This window comes from Gossypium hirsutum, chromosome D03, assembly GCF_007990345.1.
Source record: "Gossypium hirsutum isolate 1008001.06 chromosome D03, Gossypium_hirsutum_v2.1, whole genome shotgun sequence".
NCBI classification, from domain to species: domain Eukaryota; kingdom Viridiplantae; phylum Streptophyta; class Magnoliopsida; order Malvales; family Malvaceae; genus Gossypium; species Gossypium hirsutum.
The window spans coordinates 52143089-52155574 of NC_053439.1; the positions used below are offsets into that span (position 1 = coordinate 52143089).

The 12486-nt window shown below is 34.3% G+C and overlaps 1 protein-coding gene across 2 annotated transcripts in view; it reads right to left on the bottom strand.

Annotated features, from left to right (window-relative positions):
• LOC107929269 (homeobox protein HD1) overlaps positions 1–12486 on the bottom strand; it is a 43082-nt gene that overhangs the window by 29671 nt on the left and 925 nt on the right. Inside the window, exons 2-5 of one of the 2 annotated variants that reach the window (XM_016860638.2) lie at positions 12319–12439; positions 4612–4802; positions 4343–4474; positions 3855–4253 (exon numbers count right to left, since the gene is read on the bottom strand). In XM_016860638.2, the coding sequence (XP_016716127.2) occupies positions 4113–4253; positions 4343–4474; positions 4612–4802; positions 12319–12439 (585 nt within the window). In that variant the 3' untranslated portion in view covers positions 3855–4112. Of the gene's footprint in view, positions 1–3854; positions 4254–4342; positions 4475–4611; positions 4803–12318; positions 12440–12486 lie in introns of those variants that run through there. The other variant, XM_041090507.1, reaches the window with a different exon arrangement.

Consider the following 12486-nt stretch of genomic DNA (forward strand, 5'->3'; position numbering starts at 1 on the left):
TTTTAAAAAAAAATCGACGAAACCGATGAAAAGTGTTTTTGGTATTTTGACTCGTTTCGGATTTGATTTTAGCTTCGAAAATAACACCGAATGGCCTGAAACTGATACCAACTGATGCGGAATCCCGGATCTAGACACAAGAGAAACACAAATTAGAAATAAAAAGAGAATAAAATTAGTTAAATAATAAATAAATAAATAAATAAAAAGGATAGATTTGCCCTATGGAACCCTTGGTTAACTTGTAACCAAAAACGTCAATGATTGAGCGGCTCCCTACGAAACCCCTAGAAGAAGAATCTCTAGAAACACCGATGAACGGGAAAGAAATTTGAATATTTGCAACTCCGAAATACCCTCGAAAGTAACAAACTCCAAACTAAATAGCAAGAGAAGAATCACTCTACTCTAAAAAAATTTGCCTCACACAAATTTGAAAGAAAACAAATACTCTTTTTTTTTATTCCTCTTTCAATGTGTAGAAAACAAGCCTATTTATAGGCAAATTACAAGAGTAATTGAATCCTAATAAAAACTCTTTAAAAAGTAATTGAATCCTAATAAAACTCTTTAAAATTATCTAAGAAAATAAATAAATAATAACCTAACCAATAAATTTACTTAACTCATAAATGATGTGTCCCAACCAATGAGCATTAAGTAAATAATAATAATAATAATAATAATAATAATAATAATAATAATAATATACATAAAAGATTAATCCACCAATTTATGGGCTTTCACTATTCCAAGATTGGTCCAGTGAATTGCATTCTCGTATTTGTCAATGTCACGAACATGATGAATTAAATTTGTAGCAACAAAGTCTTGTACAAAAGCATTCATCTTTAATTTTAATTGTCGTGCATTGCTTCGAGTAATTGGACCACTAGGAAAAACAACCCCTTGAGTGTCACCTCCTTGGCTCGTATCATTTATGAACGTAGGGGAATTGAAGAGTTACCAAAAGACATAAGGTATCTAATAAGCCTTAGGAAATTAATGGTAACAACAAAACAAACATACGTTTGCAAGAGAATAGAATATCGTGCCTAATTTCTCTTCAGACTTTAGGTTTTTTTTAAATGTGAAAATTTAGAAAATTTGTTGGAAGGCATTCGAAACCTCACAGCCATTCGAGAATTGTACATCGATGAATGCAACAACTTGATTTCATTGCCACAGGGTTTAAAATACCTAACTACATTACAAACTTTGGCAATTTCGGATTGTGAAAAGCTTGATCTCACTAATGGGGAGCTGGATCTTGAGAGAAAAGAAGATGGTAGTCTCCGGAAACTTGCGATTGGAGGAGTGCCAAAGCTGGAGTCACTACCCCAATGGATTCTACTAGGATCCACCAAAACATTGCAGCACTTGTTCATCAGCAACTTGGAGAATGTCTTGACGTTACCGGCGTGGTTCCAACATATCACATCCCTTCAAATTCTTTACATTAGAAATTGCTTAAAGTTGTCGTCTCCGCCAGAAGGAATGCAAGACCTCGCTGCACTTAAAATATTAAGAATTGAAGGGTGTCCAAAGATAAACAAAAAATGCATTGAAGAAACCGGTGAAGTCTGGTCTAAGGTTGCTCATGTCCCTGACTTTTATTGTGAAGCCATGAAGACCTCAACAACAGATGATGAATAGACAAGGTAAGTCACCAAACACTAAGCTATTTGAATCAACTTTTTAAAAATCAAATTAGGTACCAAATACTACTTTATTTATCATTAGTATTAAAATTTTGTATATCTATTAAAATGACAGGTCAAATTTGAAGATGTTGAAGTTGGCTTCGATGTTTTCAATATATGTTAAAGTATGAATTGTTGATTCCCAATGTATATATGCTTGTAATGTGATTTATGTCAAAGACAATGATGTAATAATTTTTTTTATGTGTAAGTGTAGTTATGCTTCTTATTTCTTTTGTTATAAATAAACTCAAAATTTTATAGGCTTGACCAACAACGAAATTTTCCATGGTATGTATGTCTTTTCTTTTATCAACATGAAAGGGAGATAGCATTATGAATATTTTTCTAGATATTAAAAAAGTTTAAATGCTTTTATTTATATGGCTCGATCAAGCTGTTGAGTATTGGAAACAGGCTATAGCGCTTACTCTTGGTAATTATATCGAAGCACAAAATTGGTTAAAGATCATGCGGCGCTTCAAATAAGAATAAGACCTCTCTATTTATTTATTATTATTTCAGTTTTAGGATTCGAAATTTGAATTAGAAATTAGAGAATTCTAGCAAATTATTAAATTCAATTTTATAGTCCATTTGAATATTTAAATAGTAAAAAATATTAATTTAATTGGAATTGTTAATTGTGTAATGGTTTGATTCTGTTGGAATATTATTTTACAGTACCAAACCGTTTCTCTCTCTAGGAAAAACCAATCAAAGAATTTGATTATAGCATTTCTCAAAGTATTCTATTTCGTTTGATATTTTGTAAGGATAAGTAATACACGGATCATTTCCATTTTTTATATATAAATTGTGGGAAGAATTTTATTTGTACAATTAGACCTAGGTAGGATTATTTGGTCTAAAGGCTAGCTTGAAAAGTGAGAAGTTTTGAGTAAAAATATAGATCTAAAAAATAGGTTTGGGCAAAAACCGAGGCATGTTTTCTAAATGTGTTGGGCCTTAGGTAAGCTTTTTTGGCTTATGCCCAATTAGGCCCGAATTTGCAAAAAAAATAATCTACTACTACTTCTAATGTTTTCCTGTCATTTTGCTATTATATTGCTATTATTTTATTGTTATTATTTAGATATTGTATAACTCTTATTTTATTATTAGCTTTGCTATTATTTTAGAGAAATTTGCTTGCTAAGTTGCACCTATCTTAATGTTATTTAAGCATAAATATTAAATATTTATTAAATTTATTTTTAATTTGTTGGGAAACTTTTATTTTAATATTTTTAGTGTATTTGATGTATTATATTTTTAAAATTTGTTTTTATATAAAAATAATAATATAAAAATTTTAATAGGGGCGGCTGGACCTGACTTGGGTAAAATTTTAGGCTCATTTTTCAGGTTGAGTCTAGAAAACGGGCCTAAAATTATGTTAAAACCCGACTCGACTCATAATCACCTCTAAGGTTTATACAGTTTTTAAATCATTGGATCAAAAATGATTTAGGGATGAGATTAAAAAAATTGTTGAAATTTGAGTCATTTTTCAAAACAAACCTAAAAATTATTTCACTTACACCAAAGAAATAATAGATGAATAAAAAAAAAGAAAAGAAAAGAAATAAACAATTTTAAGAGAGCTTACTTCGAATAATATGAACTTCATAATCTTCTATCCTTCTCCGATGCCATTGTTATTTGAATATAACTCGATATTGTCTATTTAAAGAACCTTGACTCTAACTCTTCATTCCTTTTATATAATTCTAACTTATTAATACTAAAAATCTCTCTTTTTTGCGAGTAATTTTTTAACTAATAATTATAAATTAAATTATACTTGTAATTATCACAACTTTTTTCTATATTTTATGCATAGATTTCTATCCATACGATGAAAAATAAGAATATCATATGATGAAAAATAAAAAATTTTCTTATCAGTTGAAAAATTTTTCTAAGCTTGTACTGATATATATATATATATATTATAAACAGCCACCATGATGAAGTCTACGAAGAACGCACTCGAAGAGGAAAACCAAAATTGGAAGAAAAAAAGACAATTAGAATCATATCAATATTAAGAAAATCAGTTTGCATGAACCTCTGTTTTCGAGTTTAGAATTGTAACAATGGCTTGCATCGCAACTACTATATGAAACATTAGAAATTAGAGACATGTTGAAACAAACAGAGATTCTGACACTAAGAATGCGAGTTTACTTGGTTAGAAACTTCAACCAAAACACTTATATGTGTAAGCAACATAAAACTCATTACCATTACAACCTATATACTGGTTTTTTTAAAAGAAAAAACATCCAACTTCCCAAATTCTTTTCAGCACCTTCACAAAATGTTAGCCCACAATTATTTACCCCCCCCCCCAACAGCTTACATGATAAGCTGTACCACCATCAACACGTTGGAACTCGATGTCTACCTTTTCCGCTTGGACTTCAAGGAGGTGACCGACTGGGAATTGCTGTGCCAATTGCGCTTCCTTTGGTTGATGAACCAGTTGTTGATTTGCTTTAGTTGCAATCCAGTTTCCTCCACAAGTTTGGCCTTGTCATCTTCCTGCATTTTGCCAACTCATTAATTTATTTAAGGGTTTATGTTTTGGCAAAAAAAAATATTTAATTGGAAGTTGATGTTTAGTTGGTTACAGTTGGGTATGGCCACTTTGAGTGTTGTTGCCACCAGTTCTTGAGCACTGTAGTGGTGTCACCTGGTAATTTTCCAGCCCTTCTTTTGCGTAATATTTCCTCCCTCACATCCTCAATTTTTGATTTGAAACCCTGTTCAGACATAAAAAAAATAATCTATGTTAATTGTTGTTGGATTCGGTTTGAGTCAATTTCGTTTTCAAAATATTTGGATTTGAATATCAAAATTTTCATATCGACTTATCTCGATAAAATAAAAAAAAAAGCACCTGTTTGAGTTCAATCTTGAGCTCTTGACGAACCCTCTCCATTAAAGATCTTTCAGATTCTGTGGGAAGTAAGGGACCAAAACCCATTAAATCATGGCCGTCGGACCCAGATTGATCCAGAGAGAAGTCCATTTGCAGTTCATCCTCATCTTCTGACATTGTTGCACCTGTGCCTTCACCCAAGGTTACTCCTACAAAATAGGAAAAGTAATACATACAGTCAGACAAAAAAGAAAAATAAGAGATGAATTTATATCTTTTTTATTTTTCTTTCAATTGTATTTTTAAATAAGGGAAAAAGCATCTACAAAAAATAGAGGGGGCTATTGTCCCACTTCTTAAATGAGGCAATAATAGGATTAATCTTTTTCCTTTATTTATTAAACATAGAACATGATTCCCTATTACTAGATGATGATGACATATGATGAAACTATACTTTATTAACTCATCATACAAACAGGTCATGTCATTATACCAAACACTTAGACTACCATGATGATATATGTATTTGTTCCACTAATGTTTTAATTTCTACAAACATGCCATGTTCCCAAACCTATGCATTAAATATCTGATTTTCATTTATAAACTTATGATGAGAATTTCTTTTTCAGAATCATTATCATTGGAAATGCAAAAATTAAGGTTTTTTTTAAAATAAATTTTAAATAATAATAATGACATATACGTGACTCATTATGTGTTATAATTTAGTTATTTTGTCAGATATGTAAATTTTTATTTGATATTAATTTATATATTTTTTAATAAAAAATAAAATACAAGGGATCCTCTATGTTATTTTTAGCCTTCAAAATATTAATTAAGTTGTTTATTTAAACACAACATGGTAGGTTCTTAGACTTCAGTAGCCTGCAGTCATCGTCAAGGTCAACAACTGTTATTTTAGAAACGACTGTCTCAGGCTATGTATATGTATATGTATATGTTACGGCCATTAAAATGGTCTGGTTGGACCCCTATTGTCTGTCAGCATTAAAGGTGTAAACAATGCGAGGCATGGCTGTCAAAAAACTGTCTTTAATGATATCTTCAAAGCTTTTCCAAACCCTAAAAGCATCAATATACCATTACAAACTGCCCACTTTTTTTGTACACTTCTGACAGGATTTAGCACCAAATTGTGAAAGACACGAATATCGTTGCATTAACTTGAGCCAATTTAGCCACTTATATATGTCATTGGGACAACCATTTCCTCAGTTCTAGACTCTACACCCTACTCTCTCATCTATTTACATATAGCTTCATAATTTAAATTCATTGGTTGTATCCCAAATTCAACTTTAATTCAGTTGATATTTTCGTTATTTTAATAATTATGTGGATTTTCTGTTGTTTTTTATTTAAAGATTAAGAAGTAAGATTATATTTTTTAAAATATATATGGTAAAAGTATCGATCTATGTATTAGGAGTAAGATTACATTTTGCCTATTTTACTAAAAAAAATGAGGAAATCAAAAAGCAAACTTGGCCATTTATATTAAAAGTTTTATCTATTTATACTGATAAAAACTGATATTGTTGATGAAATAATTAAACAGTGACATGTCACGTGTCATATATATCTGATGTACAAGAACTAATTTTTAACAGCATAAACGGATGAAATTTTTAACGAAAGGACAAATTTTCTTTTTGATCAAGTAACTAATTTATTCATTTTCTATTAGAGAGAACAAAAAGCAATTTATATCTTCATTATTCTTTCAGCAAAAAATATTGGTTCCATCCATATGATGGATATTTCATGGTAAAATTGAATTCAAGATTTAATTTTTATGGAGTCAAGAGTGTTTAAAGCTAAACCCTCTCAGCAAGTAAGTTTTTCAGGAGTTCAGTTTGTTGTTCCAATAGGGTCGGAAGCGTGTAAATTATTGTACTAAAAAATCACACAAAGTTCAATTCCCAGAGAAGAGAGGTGGATCACATGGATCTCTTAAATACCAAGTCTTTCCTTAGATAGAATATCCCTTCTATAGTAATTTAATAGCACAATTAAATACTACTATTATACCCTCAAATATTGAAAGAAAAATAGGACAAGAAAGAACACAAGAGATTTAACGAGGTTCGGTAAATTATACCTACGTCCTCGGGCACTAACACCAGATGATAACTTTACTATCTCCAAAGTATTACAAACAAATAGAATTCCTTAAGAATTCTCAAATGGGAGAAGAGAGAAAACTAAGGGAGAAAGATTGGTTGGGATTAATTGAAATGAGAAATGAGAAGGCCTATTTATAGTTGAGGTTCAAGGACCAAACAATAAATAGCCCATTATCTCAATGACCAAAAAAAAATTATCCCTTGCCACTTTTCCAAAGTTGGTGGTTGTCATTATTGATTGTCTCCCATTAATGTTAATGGCAACCATTATTAATTGTCTTCCATTAATGTTAACAATCTCCACCTTGAAGATTTGATTAGGATAATCACATCTTCACACATTTCCTTCAACTCCCCAAATTCGATAAAGCTATCTTTTGTAGTGCCTACAAATGCGCTCTCGAGCGCCATACACCTGAAGGTGCTCAAATTCTCAGGATGTTAATCAAGTTCAAACAATGATTAAACTTGATTGTTGTTACCACCTTGGTCATCATATCTGCGGGATTATCTGCTGTCGGAATCTTCTGAAGTAGAATTTTTCCTTTTTCAAAGACTTCCCGCACAAAGTGATATCTTACGTCGATATGCTTGGTTCTTGAATGATAGACTTGATTTTTCGCTAAATGAATAGCGCTCTGACTGTCACAATATAAACTTATGTGACTTTGAACAACTCCTAAGTCTTTCAACAATCCATTAAGCCAAATAGCCTCCTTAACAGCTTCTGTAACTGTCATATATTCTGCCTCTGTAGTAGACATAGCTACTGTAGACTGTAAGGTAGACTTCCAACTCACTGGGGCTTTCGCAAGAGTAAACAGATACCCCGTAGTTGAACGACGTTTATCTAAATCACCAGCAAAGTCGGAATCAACATATCCAACTACAAACTGACCAAGTGCTTCATCCTGTTCAAAAATTAAACCAACATCTACGGTTTTTCGAAGATACCGTAGAATCCATTTCACAGCTTGCCAATGTCCTTTTCCAAGATCATGCATATACCTGCTCACAACTCCAACAGCTTGTGAATTGTCAGGCCTCGTACACACCATTGCATACATCAAACTCCCAACTGCATTAGCATATGGGACTTTCGCCATATATTCTCTTTCATCTTCAGTCTTCGGAGATAATTGAGCACTAAGTTTCAAATGAGAAGCAAGTGGGGTACTTACATGTTTTGTGTTTTCATTTACACCAAAACATTGTAATACCTTTTTCAGATATTGCTTCTGATTTAAACAGAGCTTGCCTCTCGGTCTATCTCTACTTATCTCCATGCCGAGAATCTTCTTGGCCTCACCTAGATCTTTCATCTCGAACTCTTGATTCAACTGAGCCTTCAGCTTATCTATCTCATTTTGGCTCTTCGAAGCGATTAACATATCATTAACATACAAGAGTAGATAAATGAAAGATCCGTCATGCAGCTTCTGCAAATATACACAATTGTCATATTTGCTTCTTGTGTACTTCTGCCTTCTCATAAAGCTATCAAATCGCTTGTACCACTGCCTCGGGGATTGCTTCAATCCATATAGCGATTTGTTCAGCTTACAAACCTAATTTCTACCACCAGCATCTGTGTATCCTTCGGGCTGAGTCATATAGATCTCCTCTTCTAACTCACCATGCAAGAAAACCATCTTAACATCAAGTTGAGCTAGTTCCAAATTCAACTGTGCTACCAAGGCCAACAAAATTCTAATGGAGGAATGCTTCACAACAGGGGAAAATACATCATTGTAGTCAATTCCCTCCTTCTGAGCGTAGCCTTTAGCTACCAATCTTGCCTTGTAGCGAATATCCTTCTTGCTAGGAGATCCATCTTTCTTTGCGAATACCCACTTGCATCCGATTGCCCTTTTACCTTTCGGTAATTGCGCCAACTCCCAAGTATTGTTCTTCCGGAGAGACTGCATTTCTTCATCCATGGCGCTTTTCCATTTATCACTTTCTAAGCTTTGCATTGCTTCTTGATAAGTGATAGGAATATCATCAACAAAAGGAAGGGCGTAGGCCACCATATCAGTAAATCGAGCATGTTTACGAATTTCTCTCCGTGGCCTTGCAACTGCAACTGGTTCTGGTGTACTTAGTGGTTCTTGGGTCAGAACCTCTTCAACCTCTAATTCCTCCATTTTGGCTGGAGAATTAGACTTATTAACTGGGCAAATCCCCATCTGCTCAAACTCCACCTGTTTTGGAGTACACTCCACCTGCTGTGGAGTATTGCTCGTCTGAATATCTTTATCTGCTACCTTTTTCAATGTGGCAGATTCATCAAAGGTAACATCTCTGCTACAGATCATTTTCTTTGTGCTTAAGCACCAAAGACGAAATCCTTTCACTCCAGAAGTGATTCCCATAAAGAGAGCTTTCTTTGCCTCGGATCTAACTTTAACTCATTCACATGGTAATATGCAGTGGATCCAAACACATGTAAGGAATCATAATCTGTAGCCGGTTTTCCAGACCATACCTCCATAGGAGTTTTTCTTTCTAATACAGATGATGGCAAACGATTAACAAGATGGCCAGCGTATGTCACAGCCTCAGCCCAAAATTGCTTGCCCAACCCAGCATTGGACAACATACATCGAACTTTCTCCAGCAATGTTCGATTCATACGCTCTGCCAATCCATTCTGCTGTGGTGTATCCCTAACTGTGAAGTGTCGAACAATACCATACTCTTGACACACATCGAAGAACGGATCACTTTTATATTCCCCTCCATTGTCCGTCCTAAGCCGCTTGATTTTCTTGCCAGTCTGGTTTTCGATCATAGTTTTCTATTTAAGAAAAAACTCTAAGCACTTCATCCTTAGTTCTCATGGTATACACCCAAACTCTTCTGGAAAAGTCATCAACAAAAGTAACAAAGTAGTGTTTTCCTCCCAATGAAGGTGTCTTGGAAGGCCCCCATACATCTGAGTGAACATATTCCAAAATACCTTTTGTATTATGGATAGCAGTACCGAATTTCACTCTCTTTTGCTTTCCCAGAACACAATGCTCGCAAAATTTTAATTTGTAAGCCTTTGCACCTTTCAACAATCCTTGCTTTGCCAGAATTTGCAAGGATTTTTCGCTGGCATGTCCCAACTTCATATGCCACAATTGCATTGAGTCCAATTCTTTGTTACCGGAAGCTGTAGCGACTGCTCCAATAACTGTACTACCTTGGTAGTAATACAAGTTATTTTTCCTGATGCCCTTCAATATCACAAGTGCGCCAGATGTCACTTTCAAAATCCCATCTCTCATAGTAACAACTGAACCATTGGATTCCAAGGCTCCCAATGAGATGAGATTTTTCTTCAAATTGGACACGTACCGAACATCAGTCAGAACTCTGGTTGATCCATCTTGATTCTTTAATTGGATTGAACCTATCCCAACAGTTTTACAGGCATTGTCATTGCCCATATAAACAACTCCTCCATTTAGTTCTACTAAATCAGAGAACCACTCCCGGTTAGGGGACATATGATAGGTACAACCCGAATCCAATATCCACTCATCTGAATGGAACGACGATGATGATGCAACCAGTGATAGTTCAGAGTCACTAGTATCATGCTTAGCAACACAAACATCTACAGCAGCTTTTCCCTTATTCTTCAGCTTTGGACAATTTTTCTTTCAATGGCCTTTCTCATGACAAAAAGCACATTCATCTTTCCCGAGTCTGGACTTTGACTTTGATCTCCCCTTTTGAGTTTTCTTTCGAGTGTATGAACGACCTCGGACTACTAAAGCTTCTGTATCTCTGATTGAGTTTTTCTGTTTGTCCTTCTTTCTCTGTTCATAACTGTATAAGGCCGCACAGACTTCGCTCAGAGATATATCACTCCTGCCATGAAGTAGAGTAGTTTCTAGGAATTCAAACTCCTCAGGAAGTGACCCCAACAGCATCAAAGCCAAATCTTCATCTTTGAATGTCTCATCCATATTCAGCAAATCAGTGACTAACTGATTAAATTTGGTGATGTGATCATTCATTGTGGTACTTGGGACGTAAGTGAAGCAAAACAGTCTTTTCTTCAAGTGGAGCTTATTTTGACTGTTTTTCTTCAAAAATTTTTCTTCAAGTGCCACCCACAACTTATTTGCAGAAGTCTCCTTTGAAAAAGCATACCTCTGCTCTCGAGAAAGGCATGATCGAATTGTGCCACATGCCAACCGATTGATCGCCTTCCAATCTTTCTCCTGTACATCATATGGTTTCTCTTCATCAATGTCAATGTCTAGACCCTGCTGAAAAAGGGCATCTAGAACCTCACTTTGCCACATACCAAAATGGCCCGTGCCATCAAAGATCTCCACGGCCAATCTTGCATTTGCAATTGTCAGTCTTGTCCACATGGACGATGTTGAAGCTCCTACACCGACCGTTTTCTCCATAATCTTTCAATATACCTAAGGAAATCTTTTCTGATGTGGAAGATCAGTTTAAACTGCAACCACAGAGCATACTACGATTAACCTTCGGCTCTGATACCACTTGTTGTTCCAATAGGGTCGGAAGCGTGTAAATTATTGTACTAAAAAATCACACAAAGTTCAATTCCCAAGGAAGAGAGGTGGATCACATGGATCTCTTAAATACCAAGTCTTTCCTTAGACAGAATATCCCTTCTATAGTAATTTAATAGCACAATTAAATACTACTATTATACCCTCAAATATTGAAAGAAAAATAGAACAAGAAAGAACACAAGAGATTTAACGAGGTTCGGTAAATTATACCTACGTCCTCGGGCACTAACACCAGATGATAACTTTACTATCTCCAAAGTATTACAAACAAATAGAATTCCTTAAGAATTCTCAAATGGGAGAAGAGAGAAAACTAAGGGAGAAAGATTGGTTGGGATTAATTGAAATGAGAAATGAGAATGCCTATTTATAGTTGAGGTTCAAGGACCAAACAATAAATAGCCCATTATCTCAATGACCAAAAAAAAATTATCCATTGCCACTTTTTCAAAGTTGGTGGTTGTCATTATTGATTGTCTCCCATTAATGTTAATGGCAACCATTATTAATTGTCTTCCATTAATGTTAACACAGTTTATGTTATCATACTTAGGGGCAAAGCAACTATCACCTCCATCAATAGTTTATTGGTACAATTTAGAAACTAAACTCGAAATTGTAATATGGATAAAAGCAACCCTAGATTCCAAATATGGTGATGAAACCTTAGAATCAAAGTATTGGCTATGGTGGTTGGGGTGGGAGCGAAGGTAAAATCTTCTTCCCCAAACTATAACTATTCCGCAGCCACCCTACCTATATATATAACCTATATTTTTATGTATAGAAGCTAATATTGTATGACTTTTATTTGTAGGTCCTACGGCACCCACATGTTGGTACGGACTGTTAACCTTGTAAGAAAATTAACCCAAATAATCAATCCTTATCCCTTCATGCCTTGCTACCAACCGCACCAAAACACGACATTATTGAATATCTTCAAACAAAGAAATAAAAAAAAATCATATAATTCTATGAAGATAATTATTTTATCAAGAGAAAGAAAAGGGACAAACCAGTGAGCGCTTGTAAGTTATTTTCAATTTCACGGCAAGCCATGACAGCTTCAACGGCATGGACTCTGACATGTTGTTGAAGCTGTTCTTTGAAAGTACACAACACTATCAAATATTGTGCCTGCACCAAATATGTCAAACCACAACCAAAAAAAAACCCTTTTCAAA